At 40.7% G+C, this 15,671-nt stretch overlaps 1 protein-coding gene across 3 annotated transcripts in view; it reads left to right on the top strand.

The window, feature by feature from the left end:
* Positions 1-15,671, top strand: part of LOC139445991 (cadherin-like and PC-esterase domain-containing protein 1) — a 103,758-nt gene that overhangs the window by 73,653 nt on the left and 14,434 nt on the right. For all 3 annotated transcript variants that reach the window (XM_071227255.1, XM_071227256.1, XM_071227253.1), the window contains exons 3-11: positions 7,770-7,914; positions 8,414-8,559; positions 9,818-9,890; positions 10,465-10,654; positions 11,641-11,815; positions 12,323-12,477; positions 12,923-12,995; positions 13,802-13,963; positions 14,431-14,535. In XM_071227255.1, coding sequence (XP_071083356.1) covers positions 7,770-7,914; positions 8,414-8,559; positions 9,818-9,890; positions 10,465-10,654; positions 11,641-11,815; positions 12,323-12,477; positions 12,923-12,995; positions 13,802-13,963; positions 14,431-14,535 — 1,224 coding nt within the window. The remainder of the gene's footprint in view (positions 1-7,769; positions 7,915-8,413; positions 8,560-9,817; positions 9,891-10,464; positions 10,655-11,640; positions 11,816-12,322; positions 12,478-12,922; positions 12,996-13,801; positions 13,964-14,430; positions 14,536-15,671) is intronic.

Here is a 15,671-nt window from a genome sequence, read left to right as displayed (position 1 = left end):
TAATTAGCTTTACTTTCCAAATATTGTGTCGCCATGTTATCATCTTGGTCTTTGTAAAGGTGCAGTTAGACTTGCACAAGTCTCTAAGGCAATAATTATTAGTTTAAGTTGTAGATTATGTAAATAATAAGAACAAGTTGTCACTATAAGAGACTGGAATCTTTGTACTGTCCACATATCTAGACTTGCCTGTTAGGAGGAGGTGAGGTGAAATGGGGTTTAACGTCGCGTCCAAGATTATTGCACTTATATAGCAACGTGCATGTAACTGTGTGTGTTTGTGTGGCTGCTTGTACTAGTCCGGACTGATGCCGATTTATAGTGCTAGCTCACTGAGATACCTTGCCGCAGTTTAACATGAATACCCCACTCAGACACAGTATACTGACTTCAAGCCGACCAGTCCCTGTTTTAGCCCCTTAATGCCGAGCGCCAGACAGGGTAACAACAAGAACCATCTTTAAACGTCTTTTGGTATGACGCGGTTGGGGATCGAACCCCTGACCTTCCGCTCTCCGGGCAGACAATCTACCACTAGACCATGGGGGCGGTCCTATTAGGAGGATAGAATTACTACACATCCATGGACTTTTCTAGTGGCCCAGTGGGATAGTGTATGCCTGTCACATGAAGTTCCTTGGTTCATTTCCAATATGGGTTCAATGTGTGAATTGTGAAGCCACTTCTTAAACCCTCAACCTGTGAGTTGCCAGGAATATTGCTCAAAGCCAGGTCTCACACTCTCTGAACCATTATGATTATTTCTTCTTTCGCCCAACCATACTGTTATGATATAGTCTTAAACGAAGCAAGTCTAGATTTTTACACTGATTCCTGTTCTGAATCTCCTATCTCAATGGGATGTTTTTCAGTTTGGATATATGGGCTTGTTTCTATCAAAATTATATGTTTTCACAGACCAAGCTGTAAGGCTAGGTAAAACCCAACTCACTAACTCTTTCATAGTTGAATATAACATAGTTGATTGCTGTAAGAGCAGTGTTAACTGGTTGAGTGAGTTGGGTTTTGTGTGGCTTTTGCGAGCATTTCATTTATGTCATGGTATATCAGCTTACAGTTTGTTTGGTTGTTGTTGAATGCCGCACTCAGCAATATTCCAGCAACATGATGGTGACATGAAACAAACTGAGTCTGGATCAGACAATCCAGTGATTGACATCATGAGATACGATGACATGTATCAACCAAGTCAGCGAGCCTGACCACCCGATCCTGTTAGTCGCCTCTTATGACAAGCATAGTCGCCTCTTACGGCAAACATGGGTTGCTGAAGACCAATTCTACCATTGATCTTCATGGATGGACCATTGGTGTGGTGTTGACACACCAGCTGTGAATTGCACCCATGTTCATCAGTATTGATGAGAGTCAAACAGCTGCCATATTTGTTTGGCCTCGCAGTGATTATCCTTAATTTACATAATTATGGACGTAGATCACGTAGAGAAAAGTAAGCGTCTGATATGTTTCACTGTTATATAAATTACTGGTACACATATTTCATGTCCCAACGCATGCTCCCAGGCCATAATAAATTAATAATTATATTTCATCCCTGACCGCCTCTCTACCAAAACCCCACCTCACATTATTTATTTGGTCTCCAGTACAAACAAGAGAATTTGCTGTGTGTCTTCCCTTCCTACTTTGCTTGTTGAAGTGAGTAAGTGAGTATTTTTTTATGCCGCTTTTAGCAATATCATGGCGGGGGACACCAGAAATGGGCTTCACACATTGTACCCATGGCGGGAATCGAACCCGGGTCTTCGGCGTGATGAGCAAACTCTTTAACCACTAGGCTACCCGACCGCCCCTTGCTTGTTGAAATATTGAACACATTTAAGTTGATATGGACCATGATCTGTCAATATGAATGTACACAATGCTTTTGATAGTTTCTTTAAAAAATTATGTATGAAAAAATTGTCTCCTGACGAATATTTTTGTATATATTGATGTAAATTATATAATTAATTTATTGTGTCCTTATTGCCATTCCATTATTTTTCTCAATAAGTATATTTCCCCACCCCTCAGACATACGATACAGCTGGCCCGGGGGTATGTGACACATGGGCAATACTTGTGGTCAAGTGCTGGACACGGCCAGCTGTCAGACTGACCGGCAGACTGACCAGCAGGCATGGAGGTCCCTGCGCCTTCTGTGTTCTTTGTAAACAAAGAGGGTGAGGGTTGGTACCTGCACGCTCAGCCTCAATGAAAACAAAGAGCTAAGGATGAAAGTTGTTAGAAGACAGCCTGTGGTCTGATTAGAGATATTGTATTCAATGTATTAGAAGCATGTCAAAGCACATCAAAGCACATCGAAGCACGCGCTGCATTGAACATTTCAAAGATGGCCGCATAAGGCATGTGAAGAAACTTCAAATCACTGGTTACCTGTTGAAGCTGGGAGATGGATCAATATTATTAAAGGAGACAAATTAAAGTCTAGAAATGCAACCAGTGAAATGCATATTTTGTTTAAATGTCCCATTTTGTCAGTTGTCTGAAATCAGTTGATTCCCTCACATGACTGTACATGTAAATATCTTACAAATCTCCAGACTCGACTCGATTATCTATAGACCACTGTCATATAGATGGAATATTACTGAGTGTGGCATTAAACAACAAAGAAAACAAAACAAAACAAACAAAACTAAATGGATCAGGTGGTCAGGCTCGGTGACTTGGTTGATTGTGTGACATAATATCCAGACAGCATGGGATGTTGCTCATAATATCAATCACTGGTTGGTCTTGACTCAGATATTTACAGGCCACTGTCATATAGCTATGAGTGAGTAAGTGAGTGTGGTCTTAGCAATATTCCAGCAATATCACAGCGGGGGACACCCGAAATGTTCTTCACACATTGTACCCATGTGGGAATCGAACCCGTGTCTTCGGCATGACGAGCGAACGGTTTAACCTCAAGGCTACCCCACCGCCCCTCATGTAGCTGTGATAATGCTTAGTGTACTAATTGTATTTAGTTATGGAAATATAGCCACTTAGTGTTTAAAAAATACAAATACAATGATAATGATAATATTACCTCGACCACTTATCAAAAGCAGTTTACGGCCTCAACTGAGCATGTCTAATTTTAATGAAAGGGTGATAACTCTGTAATTTAAAGATGTCCCTGAAATGGTTATTTAGAATTACTGATAAAGGCATTTCATATAAAAGGGTAATATTTGGAAATATTATTCAAGGGAGGCTATTCTAAACTCACAGCTTCTCCTAGAGGGCGCTGTGTTTTAGCAGAACAATCCCTGGGCAATTTGATACCATTGTACTACAAGTGTGAGATTAAGATAGGATTTAGATACTAGCCTACGCAGTGTAACAGCAGAAGTCGATAATGAAAGGGAATACCCCTTTAAAACATGATCATCATCATGAGTGATTTTCAGATGTACTTATATTACTTTATGTGGCAGACTAATGGCAGATTAAGTGACGATATGGCACACAGAAAATCCAGCCAACGTTAATGGCCAATAGCTTAAGTGCAGATATTTGCTCGAGCTGTAATAGGGAAATAGCATTTCCACTGCTACATCCATCAGTGGAGTGCAAACTGATAACCATTCGGTCATTATAGCTGTATTAATATTTAATAAGACTTGAAACATGTGATAATTCTGTATGTCTTGGATGGTTAGATTCATGAATTAAAGACAAAACTCACTGACTGTGAAATGAAAGCTGTTTGAAATTATCCTTTTATCATGAAATCGGATAAGGATGGCCTATTAAGGTTGTCCTGCTTCATTATCTTAATGAGGTAATGCAAAAGTGTTTTTATTAATGGAGGTGGAGGATAATTTCTTGTTAATTATTAAGAGAGTAAATGAGTCCACTTGTTAACAGGACATATTAAAAAAAGAGTACTGGTTTAGTGCTTTGATGTATGACCTGTTTCTGTGTTGATAGTTTGGTGAGGTTGTCTGTAAAAGCGACATTGCTTTGCCAACATATTGGATACATTTCGATGGATTGTTTCTTCACCTGGGTTGTTTTCATTATATTTCGGGGTGGTCAGGTAGCCTAGTGGTTAAAGCGTTTGATCGTCGTGCTGAAGACCTGGGTTCGATTCCCGACATGGGTTCAAAATGTGAAGCCCATTTCTGGTGTCCCCTGCTGTGATATTGCTGGAATATTGCTATAAACGGCATTAAACCTCTCACTCACTCACTCACTCACTCACTCACTCACTCACTCACTCACTCACTCACTCACTCACTCACTCACTCACTCACTCACTCACCCACCCACTCACTCACTCACTCACTCACTCACTCACTCACTGAGAGTGAGTTCCCACCTTCTTGGTAGTTTATATTAATGAACAAAGGAATGTCTCCAATCCCTAGTTTTGCTTTCTTCCTATATTGAGATAATCACTGTTAAATAACAAAAATGCCGTCCACAGTGGTACTATAAAAACCACTGACTCACTTGTAGGTTTAAGGTTAATAATCCCTTCAAGTGTACTGGCTGTGCTAGACAGGTTTGTCCACCAAGGAGATTAGTCTGACCAGCTGTCCACTCTGATGGCCGTAATCCCTGCTTGTCTGGCCAGCACTCGCTCCCACCAGTGTCTAATCCTGGGATTAAAGTTCAAGCCCGAATTACACTGAGGCACGTGTTCCAACATGGCATTTTCATAATGGGCTGGATTGAAAATCTAATGATTTCTTTGGGGATTAGATTTTTATGAAATTTCTCATCAGGAACACACAAAGAAGTGCTCCAGTGTCGTTGTTCATGCTTTTTGTGATCGTTGTTGGGTTTAATTAGTGTTTTAGAGACAAAAAAAATCAGGGTTATTTGGAAACAATTTTGTAAAATTTCATTTGGGTATTAGTCAATTTGAAGGAATAAGCTTGAGAACAGAACATAACAGTATTGACATTTATTTCCATGAGAGTTCCGAGCTGGAAGATGGTTAATGGCAGTCAGTAAAAAATTCTTGAAACACTTCCGATTATCAGACAGACAGACTTTTTCCAGAAAGGACTGTAGCACAACAGATTTTCCATTTTTATTTTTGTGGGTGAGTGAGTGAGTTGGGTTTAACACCATTTTGAACAGTATTGTAGTTATATTATGGCATGCCAGCTTATGTTGAAGTGATGCAGGTCTCAGATGTTTACCATTTTTTGGTGAAACTCTCAAGTACTGGCGTGGTGCTGTCAAACCTAGAAACATGATTACCATATTAAAGACATGTGAAGATCTGGTGTAGAATTGACCTTCAGCAACCCATGCTTTTTGTAAAAGGTGACTATGCTTGTCCTAAGAAGCGACTAAAGGGATCGGGTGGTCAGGCTCACTGACTTGGTTGATGCATGTCATTGTATCCCAATTGTGTGGATCGATGCTCATGATGTTAATCACTGGATTGTCTGGTCCAGACTCGTTTATTTACAGACCGCCGTCATCACCTCGGATGAGGTGAGTCATGCATATTGATGTAATGTTACACAGCTCAGTAAGCCAATTTTAAAGTTTTCGAACATGAACAAGTTGATGCCAGACATGCATACCAACTGGATGGATAGATGGATGGATAGATTCATGGGGAATATTTATCAAGTTGCAGTTATTTATTCGGAATCGGAATACAGAATTCTGGAAAGCATGTGGATGATGGATTGAAAGAATGAATGAATGAATGAAAAGTATTACCAAGAATCAATGAAAAGCCAGGTTATTTTAGAAAAACTGTTTTTCCACAGAGCATTACAGAACATTTAATACTCTCTATCTGGCTTCCCTGAGGGGAAGAACAAGCCATATCTCCCAGGAGATGATTATGAATGTAATGAAATTGTATCACAACTTTCTGTATTATATTACCACTTAATCATTCAATCATTCAATTCAGCTCTGCAAAAAAAAATGTTTGGTTCTCTGTTTTGAAGAAAAACATTGTATGTCTTGGAGCAGTTACTAAGTAAAATATTCTGTCTCTAACAAAATTGCCTCAAGCAAAGATCCTCCGACCCCCTCCTCATAATTTCATGCTGTCAGTCCCAAAACTGCTCATTGTAAATAATGCACTTGAGAAATAAGACTGGAGCTGCTTGCTAATATTAAACCTCCAGCCATCAGGCTCCTGTGCATGACTTACCAACAACTTATGTTTTTTGCTTCACAGATAGTGTAGAAAAAATTTGGTGGGAATTAAGATGGTAAACGAAAAACATTTCAGATATTTGTTATCTTCTTCAAAACTGATATGTAAACATGTGGCCATCTGTGTTCTGTTCCTAAAGCTGATCTCGTTTTTTTGCAGTTTAATGTATTTTGTGCTAAAAAAATGTTTCTCGGCACATTTTTCCGAAAGTGATGATGGAGGAACATTATATTATTTTTTTTGGTACCAAGAATATCAACAAACACAACTGAGCATGAACTAAATTTGGCTCTTTAATACCCTGTCAGTGTTCAAGGATGATAACAGAGCTAGTATGTTTTATGTGACGATGGAGGTTTAAAAATATTTCATTGTTGGCGGAATGAATTACTGACATGCAGGATTTATAGTCTGGCACTGATGGCTGAGAAAATTGCCCATTTGTAGCCTTATAGAGTTATGAATAGTAGTAGTAGTAGTAGTAGTAGTAGTAGTAGTAGTAGTTGTGGTAGTAGTAGTAGTTGTGGTAGTAGTAGTAGTGGTTGTGGTAGTAGTAGTAGTAGTAGTAGAAGGACAATGTTTAAAGGCCCCAGATGCCTATTTGCAGCATCTGAAGCCAGTGAAAACATTATGTCTGAATAATGTACCACATTTTCAAGTTTGTAAATTGATTTGTTTCTTAGGAAGCAAGATCGACTATTCTGATAATGAAATGAGCTCATTCTTCTGAACCTATTTTTTGTCTTGTATTGACATTATTCATGAGCATCTAATCTGCCTGGCAAAAGACAGTTTACACCTGAAAATTGAATTTGACTAATAAATACAAATGTTATCAAAACGTTACTTGTAGCCAAAACACGACAAACTTAAACCAAAATACAATTTGTGATACCCATAAAATAACAACCATATATATAGCAAAAATAAAATATATATATATATATATATATATATATAGATATATAGATATAAACAGATATATATGTATATATAGATATAGATATATATCTGTTATTCAGTTATAGCTTGATGAGACTCATACGTGGTACGAGTTAAAAGCGCTAGCCAATTAAAACTGTGTTCAATCTTACTCCACTTATTTAATTATTACTATATTGTGCCTGAGAGTTAGAACTTTACTGTGCTTTTATATATATGTTCACAAATTCACCAACACAAGCAAACTTTGAACCATCAGCGGTTACCTGTAAAAGATTTCTAATCATGTGATGGTTAATCTAACCACTACATATTCTAACCACCATTTTTCATAGCACTCATAGTTATAAATGCTTCTCAAGCCAAACCAGTGATTTTCATGTAATTATGATTTTGGAATGCAAGAAACAAAAGGAACAAAAATAGAATGTTCTTTCATTTGAGGTATGGTTTGTTTCAGACCTCTTGAAAAAATTATGTTTTCCAAGAATTAATCATATCAAACATAGAAATTCTTCATTTATTTTGGTTCCCTGTTGCTAATTCAAGGACTGGCTCATTTGTAAACAAGAAAACAAATGATACGTCCGAACACCATGTTTGTGGTGTGGAATATCGATAAGTCATCCTTCATGTTTTTTGTTGGCAGCTGGAAGAGCAGTCGCTGCCCCTGAAGACCTCCCCAATTGTAATCCTAGCCGAGGGTTCTCTATCAGCTGTGAAACACGAGGTTCCGCTCCTTGAGTCAGCCTTCTCACAACTCGGAGCCAAAGTCAAGTTCAAAGTCATCGAAGGTATTCATTATTTAAGGGTTTGAATTTTCTAGAAACAAAATATTTTTTTTTTTTTCTTTCAATTTATCTTCTTTGATGTATTGTAATTCAAATTAGTTTTTTGTCAAATCTGTACCTAATGTGTTAGATTGTAAAAGAATATTTGTTCACAGTACATGTATGAGACTAACATGTAGTCCCAGAAAAAAGTTATCTTAAAAAAATCCATTATACACAGTATAAAAAAATTCCAAAAGGAGCTAAGAACACTTTCAATCTAGACTTGCCAAACCTTCTAGACTTAGTTGGGAATCCTTTTGAAGTTATCCTCTTGGGTATGGGAGATAGACTCACAATACATGTATCAAAATTATGTATTCTTTATATTGTTTAGTTCTGTTATTGTCATCAACTTTTACTTTGTGAATTTGAAACAGACCATCACTAGTAACATGTTCTGAGCATTTGAGATAGAAATCTAAAGGTACCAGTAATACGATCTAAATAAATATGATTTCAGATTCAGATAACAAAGATGACAATGTGGATGAAGACATGTATGCCACCAACAAGCCCACGTGGCGTGTACTGATGTGTCTGAACACATCCAGACCAAACACTTGCCGGGACACAGGGCAGCACTTGGACCAGAGGGACTTCCAGAGGGTGAGTGGGTGGGTGGGTGGGTGGGTGAGTGAGTGAGTGGGTGGAAGGATGGATGAGTGGGTGAGTGGATGGGTGGGTGGGTGAGTGAGTGAGTGTGTGGGTGGGTGAGTGAGTGGGTGGGTAGGTGAGTGAGTGAGTGAGTGGGTGGATGAGTGAGTGAGTGGGTGGAAGGATGGATGAATGGGTGAGTGGATGGATGGGTTGGTGTGTGGGTGGGTGAGTGAGTGAGTGAGTGGGTGGGTGTGTGGGTGGGTGAATGAGTGGGTGAGTGGGTGTGTGGGTGGGTGAATGAGTGGGTGAGTGTATGGGTAGGTGAGTGAGTGGGTGGGTGAGTGGGTGGGTCGGTGGGTGAATGAGTGGATGGGTGGGTTGGTGTGTGGGTGGGCTAGTGAGTGAGTGGGTGGGTGGGTGGGTGGGTAGGTGAGTGAGTGGGTGAGTGAGTGGGTGTGTGGGTGGGTGGATGGGTGAGTGACTGGGTGGATGGGTGAGTGAGTGAGTGGGTGAGTGAGTGGGTTGTTGAGTGGGTGGGTGAGTGAGTGAGTGAGTGAGTGGATGGGTGGGTGAGTGAGTGGGTAGGTGAGTGGGTGGGTAAGTGAGTGAGTTGGTGGGAGAGTGAGTGAGTGAGTGAGTGGGTTGGTGAGTGGGTGGGTGGGTGAGTGGTGACTGGGTGAGTGACTGGGTTGGAGAGATTGGGTGGGTGGGTGAGAGTGTGGGTGAATGAGAGTGCAGGGTGAGTGTTGAGTGAGTGAGTGAGTGAGTGAGTGAGTGAGTATATGGGTGAGTGAGTGGTTGGTTGGGTTGGTGAGAATGGGTGAGTTAGTGGGTGTTGACTAAGTGGGTCAGTAAGTGAGTGAGCTGGTGAGTGAGTGGGTGAGTTTAATGCTTGACAGTGTTTCAGTTATATCAGCTTATTTGAGAGTGAAACCCAATTTGACACAGGTGATATCAAATTGGTAAAACTCACACATATACACAACTCTATAACTGAAAAGACTTTTGATACAAAATCTGTAAAATCGGTAATATGTTGATGGTGTCAAGTGTCGGTAACACTACACATCTAACACTGCATGACACTGCATAACACTGCACATCTAACACTGCACATCTAACACTGCATAACACTGCATGACACTGCATAACACTGCATAACACTGCACATTTAACACTGCACATCTAACACTGCATAACACTGCATGACACTGGCTATATCCATGTAGGAGACAGGCAGTATATCCACATATCCCTCTGTTTCCAGATGAACGTGATCCCCGCCCTCCACGCCCTGTTGTTTGACCCTCAGGTCATGTGCCAGGGCGTGGGCAGTACAGGTAAGTAGGAATCATAGTAAGACTTGCTGTAGCTTGTGTCTTTTCATCAGAAGAATAAAGAGACTTTTGTCCATCTAAAAAGGATAATTCATTACAAACTGTAAACCACATGTCCTCAAAATTAGCATGTTGGTCTGACATCTGTAACCATTTGATTTAAAATATGCAAAAGGAATCCCTACCTTCCCAACTCCATATTACTTGGCTGCCCAAAACATAAATATATTTTAGTGATGGTCGGGTGGTGTTTATTTGTAGATCTATGTTATGCCAGATATGAACTTTGTGATAAGCATTTCTTCTATATATTTAGCTCAATTATATTTTTCAACATAACAGGCGCTTTATGATCCATCCTTCTTAATAAATATGAATAACCCCCCCAATCCCACACTGAAAATCAAATAGTATCTCCCTAAATACCCTGTAATATAGGTCATATGGCCTTTGAAAGAAAAAAACCGAATTAATTAAATACACACAAAAAATGTTATAGACAAACCAGCAGGTAACTGATGTGACTAGACTCTGCCCAGCCTCATCCATGCTTAATAAGAGTGACTTCCCCTGACAGGTCAGTGGCAAGGGGGACCACTCCCGTGTTACAAACTTCTTGAGGATGTCCGTGCCCTGCCCTCCAGCCAGCCTGGTGACAAAAGTGGAGGTGGATGTGGTGAGCGCACAATGTGGGTCCTACACGCAGGAAGACAGGGGGGGCAACCATCCATTCGGGAGTGTGAGGAGTTGAAACAACTGACAAAGGGGTAAGGATGATCTGTTACAGTCGGTCCAGTCTGTGTATTCTGCTCATGGATTTGTACCAGCCCTGTGTAGATTTCAGGTTAGAAAAGATCCTAGCAATGTGACTGCCTCCGTGGTCTAGTGGTAGAGCGTCCGCCCGGAGAGCGGAAGGTCAGGGGTTCCCCCCCCAGCCGCTTCATACCTAAAGACGTTAAAAGATGGTACTTGTTATTACCCTGTCTGGCGCTGGGTATTAAGGGGCTAAAACAAGGACTGGTCGGCTCGGAGTCAGTATACTGTGTCTGAGTGGGGTATTCATGTTAAACTGCAGCATGGTATCTCAGTGAGCTAGCACTATAAATCAGCATCAGTTTGGACTAGTACAAGCAGCCACACAAACACACACACGTACATGCACGTCGCTATATAAGTGCAATAATCTTGGACGCGACGTTAAACACCATTTCACCTCACCTCACCTCCCAGCAATGTTGCAGCCTACAAGGTGATTTGATGGGTCAAATTCCTGGTAGGTTAGGGACATAACTCTTGCGTTTATCATGACCATACAGCTCGGTTATCGTATGTCATTGTATCTCAAGCGCATAGATCGATGTTCATGATATCAATCACTCGATTGTCTGGTCCAGATGCGATTATTTACAGACCTCCATCATATATATTGAATAACAAATAAACAAACATCTATAAAATCAAAATCATAAGAAACAAAATACCTACTTTGATTGGCCTTGTGTATATGATTGGCCTTGTGAATATCATTGGTCTTATGTATATGATTGGCCATGTGTATATGATTGGCCTTGTGAATATCATTGGCCTTATGTATATGATTGGCCTTGTGTTTATTATTGGCCTTATGTATATGAGTGGCCACATGTATATGGTTGGCCATGTATATATGATTGGCCCTGTGAATATCATTGGCCTTATGTATATGATTGGCCATGTGTATATGGTTGGCCTTATGTATGATTCCTGTTGACAGCCCTGACTGGAAAGCTGGCGTGGCGGTGAAGCTCCCTCCCCGCCTGTTCCATGTCGGAGTTCAGCCACTGATGGTCCAGTTCCATGTGCTCGTGATGTCCTTCTCCCCACTCCGACTCTATCTGCACTCCGAAGCCCTCACTTGGGAGGGTATCAGCTCCTACCTCAGCAAGAAGGTAAAACAATGAAAGATGGGCGCGCAGACTGACTGAGGCCTGACTAGAGATCAACTCCTTCTGTACCAGAATCATGTACATCGGCCCACTTGCACAAAGCGATCTTAGTGCTAAGATGATCGTAACTCCCATGGTCTTTTTACTTCAAAATAGTGCATCATGCCCAAATTCAGCATCGATTGCAGGATTTGCAAAGCATGTGTACAGACAGCTTAACGTCAACAGATCTTTTGCTAATTTTATCGATCAGATTGTCTTGACTGGGTGCCTCTATTTTATTTGAAGCAAATGCAAGTGATAAGAGAGGTGGAATCTGATTGGTCAATAGGAGGGTCATAGAAGGGACAAAACTCGTAATAGCCATTGGTGGCGCTATGATCGAGCCTGGAAATTCCAGCAAGTTTAGCAAGGGTGGAAACTAGACTTTTACAGTCGGTTATCTCCCTTGCCTTGGGAAGATGTGGTTCAGTGGGCCCCAAATAGACAACCTTACCATCTACATTCCAGCCCCAGCGTAGCCTGACACTGGGGGAGCTGCAGCAGCTGATGAGGGACTCCCGGGGACACCAGGTGTCGATGGACCAGCTGGAGGAAGCTATCGTGGATGCCCTGCTGCTCCTGGAGTCGGCCGACAAGCACCTGCAGGACCAGACTCACGCCAGGTCAGTCACCCTGTGTATGAGGGTGGGGGATGCCTATGCCCAATAGGATGTCTTCGTGGTCTGTGGTAGAGCGTTCGATCCCCGCCCGCATCATACCAAAAGACCAAAACATGGTACTTGTTGTTACCCTGCCAGGTGCTCGGCATTAAGGGGCTAAAACAAGGACTGGTTGGCTCGGCGTCAGTATACTGTATCTGAGTGGGGTTTTCATGTTAAACTGCGGCATGGTATCCAGACTAGTACAAGCAGCCACACACACAGGCCACCGTCACATAGCTGGAATATTGCTGAGTATGGCGTTAAACAACAAACACAAACACTCTGATTGAACCCCAAACAAACATTCCTGTTTCACCTACTTTCTCAGACAAAGGCACAGGTAACAACAAGTAGTGATCTACAAGCCTCTGTGATGGGTAATGTTAATATATTGTGTTGCTTACAGGTGCCATTCCTGCTTCCAACTCCTCGAGGTGGCCACAGTCTTCAACACTTCCTTCCATCCATTTATACTGCAGGTAACCCACAGTTCTTTTGTAATCATGAGTGAGTGAGTGAGTGAGTGAGCTTTCAACGGTATTCCAGTTATATCAAAATGGGGGGCACGGGTGACCCAGTCGTCTAAGGCGACGTGATTGGATGTGCAGAGTTGCGTCCCTTGGGCACACCAGAAACCTATGATTGTGGGTTTGAGTCCCAGTACTCCCCAGTTATGTTTCTAGGTTTGTCAGCACCATACCCATGCTCGTGGGTTTCACCAAAGTGGTAAGCATCTGAGACCTGCATCACTTCGGGCTTTCCTCCCACATTAAGCTGACATGCCATGCTATAACTTGAATACTGTTAAAAGCGGCGTTAAATCCAACTGACTCACTCACTATATCATCATATCAGAAGATGTGAAAAGAAAGTTTATCACCAGTAATCACAATTGAAGTGTGTCATGCTCAGGAACCCGATCCTTATACGGTAAACTAACTAAAACGAACTTGAGGGGACCACTAATTTTAGTTTGTAATAACCGTAGTTCGTTAGAAGCATATATACAGCATATATACAATAAATGGTCGGGACTTAAAAATAAGTTTATTTGTTATAAAGCGTGTTTGTTATAAACGTTGTTTACTGCAATATGTGTCTGGTCATACTTACGTCATCCATGATAAAATCTGTAGTTTTCATCCTGCCTGTCTCACTTCTCCCAGAGACAATTTTGTGACCTTACAAGCCATGGCGGTCATCCAAATGACTTTTTCTTTAAACTACAAGTGTCTGTCTTGATTGTAAGATTAGAAACAGAAACACAACTCTTATTTGATTTCAGATCAAGCCATACACTCACACAGGCAAAATGGCTTCTCTAAATGAATACCTTGTGAGACAGAGGATACTGGAAGATTTGGCAGCCATGTTGGTTGCTAGGGATACCGTTGTCATGGATATTGCCAAGGGGCTTGGAGAACTTGGACTGACAAATTTATACAATGTGAGTACATAATTGTATGCATATTGATACATATAGCGATACTTGACACACAATATATGTGTCACGATATTAAATTTGTCCCATTTTTGCTTGAAATTCTCTGCTCTATGTCCACCTCCCTGGTGTAGTGGATCATGCGTCTGCCTGCAGAGCTGTAAGCCTAGGGTTCGATCCTGAATGCGTCATACTAAAAGACATTAAAAGATGGTACTTGTTGTTACCCTGCCTTGCGCTTGGCATTGAGGGGTTAAAACAAGGATCGGCATCTTTTATTTGTGTCAGTTTAAATAACTGGGTGCCGATGTACAATGCTATCTTAGCACTAAGGTGATCGTAACTCCCATACCTTAACACAGACTTACGACAGTCGTAGAGCTACTTGTTTTGTACAATGGCACCCTGGACATTAAACAGCTCTGTGATGTCCATATCATGAAGTGTCTGTCCTGTTTCTCTGTTCAATACAGGAAGGAGTGTGCAATTCTGATCAGAGCTTCTGCCTTAGTAAAGGGGACCTCATCTTCTCCCTCAACAACAGACGTGAGCAGCTTCATCACGGCAGCTTCATCAAGGTCAGGGTCATTGCCTCAACTTCATAGCTCTGTCTTTTAGGTGCCCATTTAAGTTTGTGTTTATCTCCATGCTCAGCTTCAGAGTGAGTGTGCTGCAAAAAGAAAATGATAAAACGTAAAAATCCAAAATTGTATCTTTGGTTGCATATACATCTGATGAGTTGTGTAAGATATATGCAAAATGGTTCACAATTTGAGTTAAGTACTGGTTATGAAGTTTTGAATATTTTTTAACAGTGTTTGTGCTCATACATTCATGGCATCATTTTTATTTTTTTACATGTACTGTATTTATGTTGATTGTTTAAAAGACCGGAAAAGCAGAGACCATACATATGGGCGGCCATTCGGTCAAAAAATACAAAGTTGAAAAAAGGACAAAAGTATGCAATTTAGATCAAATATTACGAATAAAGAACTAAATGTTACTACTCAAAATACAAAACAAACAGATGAACATACAAAGTTGAAATAAATGTCAAAAGTACGCAATATTAATAGTCAAATGTTACGAAAAGACGTCATAAGAAAAGAAAAAGAACAATGTGTACGAAAGAAAAGAAAAAGAACAATGTGTACGAAAGAATGTCAGTGAGCACGAAAGGACGTTTTCAATAAAGAACGTCGGTGTGCATGAAAGGACGTTGACAAAAAAAAAACGCCAGATGGCACTGCAATTTGTAAAACATTCCGAGTTTAATCGGCTTGTTCCGCCGAGTATAGTATATGATAACTGCATGCCGAGGTGCACAATGTATTACGTCATTCCTCGTGCACTCACCGTCTGACGTCACACATACATGTATTCATAATGTATAAATATGTTGAAAACACAAAGCTATATAGGCACAGGTACTTTCGTTATTCGAATATCGTCCCAATAAGATACAATGATAATTCTTTTTCTGAAAACCTTACATGAACAGCAAGGAAAATTGTTCATTTTGATAAAATAGTAACATCTTTGCAAAATATATGACAAAAAATACCATGTTCTTCTTTATTTGTTGACCAGGGCCCCTTTTCCACAAAGCAATCTTAACACGTATGTTAAAGTATGGGAGTTACAATCATCTTAGCGCTACGCTATCATAAGTCTATGTTAAAGTATGGGAGTAACAATCATCTTAGTGCTA

The sequence above is a fragment of the Haliotis cracherodii genome, unplaced genomic scaffold (assembly GCF_022045235.1).
Source record: "Haliotis cracherodii isolate W230 unplaced genomic scaffold, xgHalCrac1.p SCAF_6, whole genome shotgun sequence".
In the NCBI taxonomy this organism is placed as follows: domain Eukaryota; kingdom Metazoa; phylum Mollusca; class Gastropoda; order Lepetellida; family Haliotidae; genus Haliotis; species Haliotis cracherodii.
This window is presented reverse-complemented; position numbering and strand designations above follow the sequence as displayed.